Below are 14,636 nucleotides of genomic sequence, written 5' to 3' on the forward strand. Positions count from 1 at the left end.
GTGTGCAGGAGTTCTCCTCCATGCCTCCTAACCACTCCCTCCTACAGGCCCAGCAGAACTGGTAAACACGACGCAGGGCCTCAGAGCAACGCTGACACACTGCTCTCTGACCTTCCACCTTTCTGGCCCCAGCCTGCTGACAGCGGGGGCACTTAAATGGTGCTGGAAAGCTGGACTCAGTGAAGGTAGGGAGCTAGAAGAGGAAAAAATAAAAAATTCTGAGATTAAGAGGAGAAAACCTACTTACCTTTCAACATTTTCTTTTAATTATTGGCTGATTTCTTGAATGACATGCAAACTTATGTTTATAATTCCTAAGAAATCTTTCACTAATTCAAATATCTTACTCCGTGGACCTGAACACCTTTTAATACCATAAGGCTCTCCTATACAGTAGGCCTAAACTTGCTCTGCACCAAATAGTGAATATGCGAAAGCGCTGACATTGTACTTAGTAAAAGCACTACACAACTTACCGGTACGTATGCCAGCAGGTGAGAGAGACTCATTATCAACAATCCTTTGAAACACTATGGGAATTAAACATTATGGGAAGGAGGTAAGGTGAAAGGGTTTTACTTTTCCATAAAGCTGAATATTGAGCTGAATGTCATACACATGTATTCTTTCCATGAGAAGACACTATTATGTAAAAGTCTGTCATACACAACAGCATTAAACTATGCATACATAAGTTGCTTTATGTGTAATCAGTTAGGTATTCACCCTATGGTATATCAATCACATACAATGATATTGTAAATAGGCTTACCTCTTCTTAATGATAAATCTGCCAACAGAGAAAACTAGGTTCCCTTGCTTTTTCTCCTTTCTCAAAATCCAAAATGGCAAGCGCATTCTCCTATGAGCTTATGTTTTTCATCTCACTGACCAGGGGGATTTCCTAGACTTGAAATGAAAGTCAGTGGTACGTGTTACTGCTTCAAGTACTGTTTCACTTTCACTTGACTATTAACTGAGTCTCAATCAGCATGACCTCAGCTTTTAGTCATTTGCTGATAGCTACTGCATCTCTAGTCACTTTTTAGTCACCCTGCAATTACAGTTATTATGTTTATAACATATTGATATTGCACCCTATTAAGTTTGAGGAACTAAGTTCCTCTGTGTCCACATCTCTGACGACCTCACCTGGGACGTGTATAACAAACAGGTGGTGAAAAAGGCACAGCACCTCTTTCACCTCAGGCGGCTGAAGAGGTTTGGTATGGGGACGAAGATCCTGTGGGCCTTCTACAGAGGTACAACCGAGAGCATACTGACTGGGTGCATCACTGCCTGGCATGGCAACTGCACTGCCCTCAACCGCAGAGCGCTACAGAGGGTGATGCAGACAGCCAAGCCCATCAGTGGATATGAGCTACCCTCCATCTAGGACATATAGTGCTGCTTGAAAGTATGTGAACCCCTTGTGCAATTATATTCTTTTAGTTTTTACCATGAAATCTTTATTTAATCAGAACCAGTCTTTTTATCTGACATTACAGTTTTATATTTACCAATTCCATATGTTGGTTTAGAGGGAATTATGTGTGTAATAGGAAAACTAAATTATAAAGACATTTGTGCAGGTGCAAAAATAAGTGAACCCTGGGCTGATTAAATAAAGATGATTCATGCATACGAACTACCTAAACCTTAATACTTGTAATTTTGTAATATTGTAAACATACTCTCTTTTTTTGTTCGTGTTCAAAAGCAAGGACTGTGTGATCATCTAGTTATGTGTTTTTAGCATGTTGATGTTCTCTCAGCATGTTGTGATGTTATAAAAATGCAGTTAGACGTTCGTAGCTATGTGCCATTCTTCAAATACTTGTGTTGTCTTCAATTTCTGTCCGATTTCAATGTATGACACATCATTTGAAAGCTTACAATCTGTAGTTTCAGAATATGTAAAAAAAAGAACTGAGAGTTTATGTAGGCAACTGATTGATGAAAACATTGGCTGGTGTCACATTTGGCAAATACGTGGGTGTTGGGGTAGTAGTACCCCTAATACAGGTATAAGACTTAAGAATATCCTCTGAAAAAGTGTTTTATTGGAAAGATTGACCCCCAAAACTTAGGAAAAGACACCAAATATGTTGGATAGGTATACATAGGCCCTCCAATATTAACACCATTTTACCCAGATGGTGTCACTCTAACCATTGTTTAACCTCTTTTGACCTTGAAAAAAGTATGATCCAATAAATTCATTAAGTAAGACTTTTAATATATGATGCATGAAGGCATTAGGAACAATAAAAACTATGAAACATTACTATTGCAATTTCTCCTGGGTTGGGCCTTTTTTTGTTAGATTGTAAATAATTATGCCTATTGCCTTATTGTCTTGTGTTGCAATGTCAGGAACCAAAGCCTAAGAATTTTACTCTCTTACACTTGTGTAATGTGACGTAAGAATACATTTCAAACTTTAAACTATTACAGCATATTGTACCTTATAAAGACCCTAACATAAAGACATTTTAACATGTAAACATGTAATTTCTTTTAGAGATTAATCCAAAAAGTGTAATTTGCTGTACTCATGAACCTTTAAACATGTAAGCTACACATGGTTACTTGCTACTGTAGTTGCAACCTCATCTGAGGAAAAGACAACTTTTGGCTCGCTAACAAAGAAGCCTGTTGAGGTACTAGTTATTAAAGCCATGTCTATGGCTCCCTCTGGTGTTCATCCACAGTCATCTATAGATGTTATTTTATAATGTATGGTACTGTAAATGGAGTATTGTCAATTCTAACCTGACTGGTCAAACCTCCCCACCAACATTCTTTGGTATGTCACCAGCTAATGTCTAAATGTCTTCGTCTGTTTCCTTCCCCAGCTAATAGCAAATATATGAACCCGATGATCAGTGAGTCCTGAAAATAGCGACAGTCCATATTTGAGTAATATCTGGTGTCATGATTCTGTGACTCCATGAAGACCATCTTAACTAGTTGGATGACAGCTATGAGCACTGTGAATTAACACTGAGAACAACAAAACAATTTCATACTTCATTCATCTAATAGTGCACTATCGCACTGTATAAAAACACCACTTCAATGATTCACACTATTCTAATAAGTGGATTGCTTTGGAGGAAAACCTGCAGTCTTGAAAAGCAGACTGACGCCTGCGAGGCATTCGACGTCCTGAGATCAGGCCAACCAGTCCAGTTCATTTGATTTGCTGACCTCTTGTGGTCAACATGTGTTATGTGCAATATAACTTATGTTCAGTCACATCCCTGCGTTGTCATATCATGAGCCCTTAACAAGCCAGGTTACAGGTAAGATAAAACGATAAATATCTCTCACAGAGATAATTCTTACAACACAGAGTAATGTTATATATTAGCTCCTTAACTTCACTCATACAGTAATTGAGTCTGCACAGCGCCACCTGCTAGCTACCTATAACTTTATCTAAAATTGAAATATAGACCAGAACATTTTATTTTAACTCAACGAGACTAACCGGCATACATAATGGTCGAATAGAGTGAAATAAAGAACAATTGAAATTAATTATATTTCAACTAAAAATCTGGTTGAGTAGGATAGCTAGCTAATTAGTTTAGCCAAAACTGCACGTGCGCTTTTTTTTTCTTTCAACTTCATACTTCAACCACAGATGTCGTTCGGGATGCCAGCATTTTAATGTGAGGGAGACATTTGCAGATAATCATACACACGGTTCTAGTGTTGTTGTATCAGAAAATGTTTTTATGAAAAATTCCACGAAAGCATCTCATAAGATGCCAGTCCAGTGCAGTGGTACTACAATTCTAGGTCTTAACACGGACTACCATCACAATGGCCTACCGTTCAAATGTATCCTTTAGCCTTTAGTTTACGAATGGCATCTCTTTCTAACAACTGATGCATGTGTTAAATGAATTCCCATGCACTCTGTGTTCACTGCAGGTACTAATCATGGTGGACGAAGATGTTGTACGTAGCCGGCTGCCTAGAAAGGCGGCCTCTCTTATGCACAGGGGCAGCAGCGGCGTTTTTGGACGACATTTCTGTGTAAGTGGTGACACTGATTCCAGTAACCCAGACGTTTTTGGGGCTCTGCTACCAGAGGACTATAGGCCCATGAGGTCTTCCCTCGCCAAACCCCTGCATAGCCTTATACTGCCTGACCCAATGCTGGAGGAGGAGGAGGAGGAGGAGGAGGAGGAGGACGACTCTGATGATGACGAGTCAGTGATAGCGACGACAGTGATGGCCTCTCCCTCCTTGGCACATCCCCACCCAAGTTGGACAACAGCTTCCTAAAATTGGGGCTCCAGGACCAGTCAAACAACCTACAGAGCAGCCCCAAGAGTGGAGGGGCCAGGTGCTCTCACTTGATGATCAAACTGATATTGAATTCATATTAAACAACTTGTGAGTGTATTTAGAAGGGAACAGGTTATTTTGTGATGGAAGTCAGTGGAAACATAGGCTTGAGGATTATGAATGAATGAATGAATGAATGGTCTTTATTGTCATTGCTATAGTACAGGTACCAAACAACGAAATTTAGGAGGGGTGGCTCCCCCGGTGCTAGGAAAGAAAAAAAAACTAAAAAAAACACAAGAAGGGAAGGAGCTGGTTTACATAAATAAAGGCTATGTGCACTATCCACTATACTATACTGTACAGATAGACGACTAGGGTTGTCATATTGCACATAGTGTTATTGCACATTCATTTAAAGTATCTCGAAAACTAAAGCCTTTTTTGAGGACTTGCTGCTAGACTTTTGGCATTTGGCCTAGTTTCTGCTCTACCTAGTGTCTCCACACTAACGCCCCCCCCTCCATACAAATTAACAGTTCACTGATGGCATCTCTCCTGGGTCAGTCTTAGGGCCAATTTGTTTCCAAACTCAGCTAGTAGGCATAGTAAGCTGTTTAAAGGGGGCTTGATTAAGGCTTCAGATTTGATACCTTTAGACAGAGCAACCTTCAGAAATCGAGATTAGCCAGAAATACATTACATATTATGAAGAAGCAAAACTCCAAGCCATAGCTTCATATTACTTGTCAGTCACAGAGAATTTATATTCCATACTGGCCAATACAATCTAAAGGTGGGGTTTGGAGGGTTCATGGGTGTCTTTTGAACAAAATAAAAAACTGGCCAATTTGGGCACAATAATAAAGAAAAAAAATCAGGGATGAACCTCGTCATGTGAAAAAATAGGACAACCCATGAAATGCTTATTTAAAGAAATATTGCCATATCAATATGATCTTCTTTCAAACAATTTCTATAGATAAAGGTGATATAATTGAACCAAAAACAACAAAAATGTAACTTTGGGAGAAAGTAAAAAGTTAGGACATCCTATGCCCTAATAGCTGGTATTGCCCCCTTTAGCTGAAATAACCTCTAGTAGACATTTCTGATTTCTGTCTACCAGTCTCTGACATTGGCTGGAAGAAGGTTTTTCACACTCCTCCATGCAGAATTCCTTCAGCTGTGTGATGCTTGAGGGGTGTTTTGCATGCACAGACCATTTCATCTCAGAATGGAGCATCTCAATAGGTTTAAGATCTGGGCTTTGAAATCTCAATTTCTTTCATTTGAGCCATTCCATGGTGGATTTACTGGAATTTACTGGTCATTGTCATGTTGCATGGTCCACACTCGAACAGTGTTCTAATCATTTGCACCTGATGTGGTGCACTTGATTGTAATTTTAGGCATTTTAAGTACTAATAAATGTGGGGATGTCCTAACTTTTTCCTCACAAGAAAATTGCATTTCTATGAATTACATTTTACAAATCATTTTTCAGTTTTATTTGTTTAGTTATATTACCTCCATCTCTCAAAATTGATAAAATGAAGATCAAATGTCCATATGTTGAAATATGTTGAAAAAGACAAAGGTTTTCATGGGGTGTCCTATCTTTTTCACATGACTGTATATTTCTACAAAACAATGATGCAGGAATACTTATCTGTTTCTTACTAGAAAAAAAATCTGAGATGGTGGGTGTCAACCCTGAGCCTATTTCGAAGACAATCTTCAAATTGTAAAATGTTATGAACAATAAAGTTTTCTGAATCCAATGTGACATTGTTCAACACTTGGGTCTGCCACGTGAGAGACCCAAGCGCCTAGCATTAGGCCAAGATGAGGACAACAACACTAGAGTTTATGTCTCAGGCAGGGCTACCTCAACATACCGTAGTTATCATTCTTCACTACATTACTTACTGTAGATTATTTGGAATTGTTGGCAAACTCCATCCAACAATAACAGAATTACTTATAGCAGTGTAGTGCTTTTGAATAGCTGATCACTGTTGTGTTGTTGATGAGGAAGTTTCCCCTGAATATGTGGGTCAAGAGACACAGTCAGAGTTCCACACAATGGACAGTGGCATCTTGCCCTGCGTGAAAAGGTCATACAAATGCATGCCCCATAACCAGGACCAAGTCCAAACCTGATGAATGGATGGATGGAGACAATGTATTGATGTATTGATTGTAAGTCGCTTTGGAATAAGGCGTCTGCTAAATGCCAAAAATGTAAATGTAAAATGAGACAACTAGTAGGTAGGAGAACAATCAGACATCCCTTACCACCATCAATGAACTGCCCCACACATCTAGGCTTCGTTCACACGGCAGTGAAATGTGACCCAAATCCGATTTTGTTGTCGACATGCGACTCAGGTGTGATTTATGCATGACCGTGTGAACCGCGCAAGTCACATGAAATCTGCGGTGAGCGTGACAGCCTAACGTCATTGATATTGTCCTGCACATGCGGGTCTTCAGGGCCGTGGAATATTCACACATGGGAGCTGTGTAAACTATTATGTTTACTTACTCAATCATGTCTGTGTCATTATAATCTGATATGATTACGCACAAGTAGGTTTAAAAAACAAACAAACAAAAACACGCATGGAACATGATATAGACGAAGCTTTGGGGGAAAGTATTTGGAAACCGTTGAAGGACTTGCGTGCGCGTTTTAGTGATCCGAGAGATTGTATAGTGAGGAACCCGAACCTATGTACAATGTACAATAAAAACAAAACGGAGCTATCACTGGGTGTACTGTTCACAGATCGTGTGTGACTGTAGTGGCGGAGTCCGTCATCATGACGAATGTACCTTTTAACATAATAATATCATTCACAACCAGTGAGTCAACATTTTTTTCACTTATCAAAGCACAAACATTTGAATGTGGTCTTCGTGGAGATAATTAACAAAATGGTGTGTATAGCTGCTTATGTTTATCTGCAGAGAGGACAACAACGTGTCTCTAGACTGGCTTGTTCAAACTGATACACTTTGCTATTGATTAGATTGCCACATTCATTGCCTCGCAAACCCGTGGTGGACGGGACATACCATGTCCTCGTTCAATTCTGACGACTTTTCTGACCCAGATATTGCTATCACACAACATAGCGCCTTTCGGGGTAAGTTGGAGAGAATCGGCAACAAACACTGAACGGTAGTGTTTTGGTAAGTTGGTGTGAGGGGACGACTGAGCCAGGGGCGGGATATGACGCACCAGACAATATTTCTGACCAATACACGCATGAGAGCAACATTCACGGGCGGAGCGTTTCAGATCGATGCATGATAAAGTCAATGTTCATCAATATAAATCAGCAAAGTATCTATTTCAAGCACTGTCAGCTGCAATTCGCACAATCATGGATACAGTCTCAGACTCTAGACTTTTAAGGGTACTTGTCGTTATTGGTGGCTTCACAGTTCTTTACTACATGCTGAAATGGACCTGGAAATGCTGGTGTGGATTCAGAGTTTATGTGCTGTCAGAATTTTGGCAAGTTGATTTAAAGGCATATGGACAATGGGCAGGTAATTACTAATGTCAGTTTCTATTAAAATAGTGGCGGTCATACATTAAATGTTTTCTTTTAAGTATATGTAATTGCATTTAAAAGAACAGTAATTTTGCAAATTAAGAACTTGAATAGAAGCTTGCCTCAACTGGTTTAAACATTTATACCGGTACTTTTTATCTATTCATGCATTGACTATTGCATCTATTAATATACTTCTCCATCTGCACAGTGTGTCCCCTCTCAACTTATTATGTGGAATTAATTAAAGACTGTTAGAGGCAGGTCACATTCTACTTTACACAATGTTTCATCCTGTACCCAAGATAATATCTGCTGTTGGGTGAAACCGGATTTGTCCACTTTAGTCTCATGTGGGAATTTTCTCATTGGTTATTGCATGGATGTTTATATTATAACTGTCTTTGGCAATGTTAACAATGCTTGACAATGGCAACTATAAAACAGTTCATGCAATTTGATGATAGCCACCTGTAGTATAAGCACACTAGGACAAAATAGATTACTTTGCTAGTATTGTGAGATGAATAGAAATATCCACAGATGTCCCTCCTGCAATGTCATTTAGTGTCAGACCTCTTATAGTTCTGCAGAGAGGATGAAGGGCCATGTCAACTGTAATTCTAATTTATGGACTTGATTTATGAACAATAGTCTGACCATGGTTCCCTCTCTGCAGTTGTTACAGGTGCCACTTCGGGGATTGGTAAAGCCTACGCCAATGAGGTGAGTCTTTCATTGGAATTTGTCCAGAACATAATAGGTTGCAGGATGGCCTGTCTCTCTGAACCCCATTTCTGTACATCAAAACAGGGACAGGGTCTGGTGAAAAAGTCCCCAAGTAGGGCAAGGTCATTTTTCAGCTTTCCAGATTATGAAAGTGCAGACTGTAAGTTTTCAAATGATGTTGAAGAAGATATGCTTATTTGAATGTTGGTACCCCTCAAACCAAATACTGGAGAAAAATGCTCTGAATCTCATTGGCTACCATCATGTTAGGTCATGTTCTCACATGAAAATCTGAATTATGACCGGCAAGTGGATGAGATTGCAACATTGTTGCATAAATTATTTCTCTGATTTGCGTTCTCACAGCACCTTTATGTAAACGAAGTAACACATTTGTAATCGAAGCAACATACGTCATCGAAGCAATCAAAGCACGCAATCGAAGCAACAGACGTGGTAGTTGATTGGTCAGAAACATTTTGAGGGAATTCAACAGAGACACGAATGATGGACCCACGACAACGTGTGCCGTTCGCTCTACTGGCGCTTCTTTTTGGTTTTTGGTGCCAGATAATGGCAATACGAGCATGAGCTGAAAATAAATGCCCGTTCATCCCGCTCTTATCCAGATCAACACGCTGCGCTGTTGTTTTCCTATGGACAGCCTCGACCAGCGTTCTCACCAAAAGTGAAGTGATGCATGCGTCGTTTCTAATCGGAGCGAAACCACCCTTTTCAGGCAGAGCATGCGTCGGTTATTTGCTCCGGGAGTGACTTCGAATGCACGTTCTCACAGCTCCAAACGACGCAGAGCAAAGCGCATTTTATCCAAAACTCTGATTCCAAGTGAAGCAAATGTTCTAGTGAGAACACACCCTAAGTAGCTAGGTATTATAATTTATTTTTTGCCATTTAGCAGACGCTTTTATCCAAAGCGACTTACAATTACGAATTACAGGGACATTCCCCCTGGAGTAACTGAGGGCTAAGTGCCTTACCCAAGGGCACACTAGTAGTGGTGTGGCTTCAGGCGGGATTTGAACTCACAACCTTCCGATCACAAGTCCAACTCACTATCCACTAGACCACCACTACCCCCCTAGGTAGGAGCGAAGAAATAACATCACTATGAACTGCATGTTTAGGACATCACAACATGCTGAGAGAACATCAGCATGCTAAAAACACATAACTACACATAATTAGATGATCACACAGTCCTTGCTTTTGAGTTTACAAGCCATGTGTCACTTACCCAGTAGCCTACGGCAGACTATACAGTGAATCCAACTCACACTAAAAAAAAGTATTTAGTGATCATAAAAAATATGTTTGTTATATCGAGGGGCCCAACACTTTTTAGTACAGTAAGTCAACTGAAAACATTTAAGACTGACCATTTAACTGAAGTGCTTTTACTGTACAGTGAAAATGTCTTCACCTCTATGTTTCTGCTTGAACTCTTACAGTTAGCAAGTAGAGGCCTAGATATCATACTGATAAGCCGGTCAAAGGATAAGCTCAACATTGTTGCCAAAGAGATTGGTAAGTCATTACAAATAGAGATGTGGGATAGATATACTGTACAGGTGTGTTGTTCCACAGAAATACAACTGTATGTCAACCTGTTTCATCCAGAATGTCAGTATGGACGGCAGACCAAAATCATTCAGACAGACTTCACAGAAGACCATGGCATTTACCCTGCTATAGCCAAGGGACTACGTGACCTGGACATTGGCATTCTTGGTAATTATTTCTACTTATTTCAGGCAATGAAAATTATTTCAGGAAAAAATCAATCAATCAAGGGACAGAAAAAAAACAGACAGGGTTTACAGTATAAGGGACAACAGGTGGATGATTATAGTGAAAATGCATCATTATTATTAACATTGTACAATCTTATCTCCCAACCCTAATGTACAGTTAACAATGTAGGCATGAACTACGCTAGACGGTTGGTGCATTTCCTTGATGTACCAAATCCTGAGCAGGTAGGATTTAAACCACCTTTAAACACCTTCTCCGTTTTAGATGCTATTTTGTTTACAACAAGCTTATTATCATTTAACTAAACATTGACTAACATGAACCATATGAGTACGTTCTAACTTTCAAATAGAACAGAAAGTAACTCCTGCCTTTAATAAGAGTTTGCCTGCTTTGCTTGTGCTTGAGTTAGACAATTATGGATTGTGATTTGTGTTTGGGTCCCTCTCTACTCCAGAGAATCACCCAGGTGATCAACTGTAACATTCTCTCTGTCACCCAGGTAATAATTTGGTCTTTCTGATACACCTACGTGCATGTACCTGTAATTACAGTATTTATGTCTCTTAATAACGGTTATAACCTTTAACCATTGTGGGAAAAATATTGATCTTGTTGTAATATTTAGAGGAAGGCTATGATGATGATGATGATGATGATGATGATGATGATGGTGATGATGGTGGTCTTATTATCATTCATCAGATGACCAGACTGGTTCTCCCACGCATGGTTGATAGGTACATATACTGATATACATCATTGTGATGATACCTTTGGAATGTAAGAATAAAGGTCATGTCTTCATACCTCATGAAAGTTGACTATGTGTCTCTACATTCATGTCCTCTCTTTCTCAGAGGGAAAGGTCTGGTGATAAACATCTCTTCAGAAGCCGGAGCCCAGCCACAGCCCCTGCTGTCTCTTTACTGTGCCACTAAGGTAATTCTTACTCTTTGAAGAGGATTTTTTGAATAAGAATAAAAAATAAAGTAAAACGAGGCAACAACGCATGTAACTCACACTTACCCCAAAACAAAGCAGAAGGTATGTCAACGGACCTCAGTCCCGTGAATAGTATGTTGATCGACAAAACTTTCTTTGTGGATACAGTAATTGATGGCAGCATCCATCTTGTAAACAAACAGACACACACACCCACAAGGCTATTTGTGGGGGTATGGGGGTAGCTGAAATGAAGGGGATACGCCCCCACACTAATACAAATACTACCTGTCACCCAGCAAGTTTGCTAACAAATTCTAGGTATTTAGTGAATGTGAAACTGTTGTTTATGATATTTAGTGGGTTCTTTAACACTTCAACTTTCGTAATATGCAAAAAAACAGAAAACAAATCTTTTCACAACAAGACTTGTTTGGCTCGTTCGCGAGGTTTCACAGTTCCCAACATGTGGACTAAATCACTAGACCATGTCACATATAGTGCATCAATATTCACCAGATCTCCACTCTTTTCTTGCCAGGTTTTTGTGACTTATTTCTCCAGAAGTCTGAATTCAGAGTACACGTCACGCGGAGTCACTGTTCAGGTAAAATAGATGATGTGTAAAAACTGATGTTTTTTAAAGGGTCAATCTGGGATTGGTATATACATTTTGACATTGAAATTAATTATATATTCTCTAGCCATCAATTATTGAGGAATAAAACGTATAAATGCCTCATGAATTTAGTTCAACTGTCTTCCCTCATCAGAACCCAGAATTATGTGCAACAAGTATTATGTGCAATATGACAACCCATGTTTACACAAGGTTCAGATATAGGAAAAAGTTTGGATATTTATAGCATAGCATAGTGTACAGTGTTTTATTGTATAGTAGATAGTGTACATAGCCTTTATTTTTGTCAACCTTGTTTTTAGTTTTTTTTGTCTTTTTTCTTTTTTCTTCCAAGCACCAGGGGAGCCCCCCCTCCTAAATTTCGTTGTATGGTACCTGTACTGTATTAATGACAATAAAGACCATTCATTCATTCATATAAGATTGTTTTACACCACAACAATGTAATTGTAAACAAAAACGTTATAGCTTCAAAGCATGGCTAAAACGATAATGGTCAGTCATCCATAGCTCCATTTATAGACGTGAGAGTGGTTATGTTTTTCCAGCCACTTCTCTCTGCTATTTAGCAAAAAAGAGTGGCAGGGAGACCACTCTGCTGTTGTTTGAATCCCAGATTGTCCCTTTAATGCTCATATGTCAAATTTAAGAATTCCTATTCACTCCAACAATTTAATATCGATACTCTTTCTGTTTAAGCATGTTCACTGGTCCCTTCCTTCCTTATGTTTGCATAACCTCCTGCTGCTTACTGTACTCATTCTTTACTCTCTTTGCATTCATAATTTACATATGTTTCCTTCAGTGTGTGGCCCCCTTCATGGTCTCCACCAACATGACCAACATGGAGGCTAATTCCTTGGTGAAGAGTGCCTCTGACTTTGCCCGAGTGGCTCTAAACACAGTCGGTCACTCCAGCTACACCTGCGGCTGCATCTCCCACGCTCTTCAGGTCAGAAGGATTCCTCACCCACTCATACAGTACATAGTGTACACACATTCAGTCCAAACTATGTTATAGTATATGAAAATAAAACACTGAAGAATAGATGATGGTCAAAGATAAGACATTATTTTTATTCCATTTAAACATTTATTCCCAATGATTATTCCTACCAGTCATGGACATGGTCGAACTGCAGAACAAACTCAACGCCCAAAGTGCAGCTTTTTCCTCCACAATGTTCTGTCCAGTATGTCAATTTGAGCTTTAAAATAGTGCCAAATAGCCATGATAAATCGGTAGCCCATCAAGAAATTATATTGTGTGATAAAGAACATTCAGTGGAGAGCGCTGTTTTGTTCCAAATTAAGGCCTGGACTACACGTATATGGATATTTTTTAAGCTGATATTTTCGCGCAATATAATTAACTAAACAGGGACCATGTTTAATTTACATTATTTCCTTGTGTGTGACTGTAAATGTCTCTCTCTCTCTCTCTCTCTCTCTCTCTCTCTCTCTCTCTCTCTCTCTCTCTCTCTCTCTCTCTCTCTCTCTCTCGCTTCTTTCCCACAGCACATTGCTCTCTCTGTTTTCTTCCCGGATTGGCTGCGCCTCTCGTCTTACTGTGTAAGACAGACAGAGAAATTTGCAAAACGCAAACAGAAGAAAATTGATGAAATTACAGAATGTTCTGCAAGAAAGGAGAACTAAGATGTGAATAAGATGTTTCTACAGAACTGTGTTTGCAGTGCATGAATAACAAGAGGGCATATTGGACATGTAATTTATTATTTTATTGGAGATATATTTTTTACATATAGTAGTTCTGCTTCAGAGAATATGAATGCTAACTATACATATACATCTAATTATGCTTTGCTTAAGGTATTGCTGCGGGCATGTGAACTTCAGTTTCATACAAATGGTGTAAAAAAAATAGAGAAACAAAACCTGTAAAGTTATTTGAACAATGTTACTGGTCTTGATTGATTGCCTTTAAATGTCATTGGTAATAAGATTGTATGATGTGGTTGTTGTACTGTAGAATTAGTGAGAGAGTTATGTGAATGAGTGTGTTTTCTGCCTTCCCATTTGAAAAACTATAGATTTAAAATAATCTGCCCATGATATTACCCAAGGTTGGATGCATGAAAATATAGATGTTTTAGGATTCATTTTAATAAAGCACCACTCTTGGTATCAACCATCCTAAAAGTAACATGGGATAGGTGATCTCCATTTGGTTTTACCCCCTTACCATTCCTGTATAATTAGCCTTAAACACCTATCCAAAGTATACCCAAAGTCAATTGAAAGCTGTTCTTGAACCATTTGGAGTAAATGTATGGGGTTAGACACTCTGAAGTTTGTTCCCCAATAGTAAGAATGACTAAGTGGCACTGGCATTGCGAAATACACTGCACACACTGAAGCAAGAGTTATTTTTTTAATTTACGCCTAAATATTTATTTAGCAATGTAAACAAACCGTTGTTGCCGGAATGTTATCGATCGCCTTCATTGGTGAGTTTTATCAAATGTGTTAATGTAGTGGTTTTTTGGGTGGTCTGACAGTGACATCAATTGCACCTGCTGTTGTGATTGTATCTTGAGATGGATTATTTGGCTCAAAGTGCAAGAATCATAGTTTTGAGAGGATGTAAAGCATAACTACGTACGTAAACAGAGGAACATAGGAAGCATGTACAGGTTAAGATAATTAGCGCTAGG

The 14,636-nt window shown here is 39.1% G+C and overlaps 1 protein-coding gene across 1 annotated transcript; it reads left to right on the plus strand.

Moving 5' to 3' along the window:
• Positions 1–7,700: 7,700 nt before the first annotated feature.
• hsd20b2 (hydroxysteroid (20-beta) dehydrogenase 2) lies at positions 7,701–13,617 on the plus strand (the record flags this gene model as incomplete). Its single annotated transcript, XM_080529079.1, has 11 exons — positions 7,701–7,869; positions 8,554–8,600; positions 10,073–10,148; positions 10,242–10,352; positions 10,533–10,600; positions 10,834–10,878; positions 11,082–11,116; positions 11,237–11,318; positions 11,863–11,928; positions 12,767–12,913; positions 13,480–13,617. 11 exons carry the CDS (start codon positions 7,701–7,703, stop codon positions 13,615–13,617), a joined length of 984 nt encoding a protein of 327 aa, XP_080385205.1.
• Between the last annotated feature and the right edge of the window lie 1,019 nt (positions 13,618–14,636).

This window comes from Nansenia antarctica (assembly GCF_963989245.1).
Source record: "Nansenia antarctica genome assembly, chromosome: 4".
In the NCBI taxonomy this organism is placed as follows: domain Eukaryota; kingdom Metazoa; phylum Chordata; class Actinopteri; order Argentiniformes; family Microstomatidae; genus Nansenia; species Nansenia antarctica.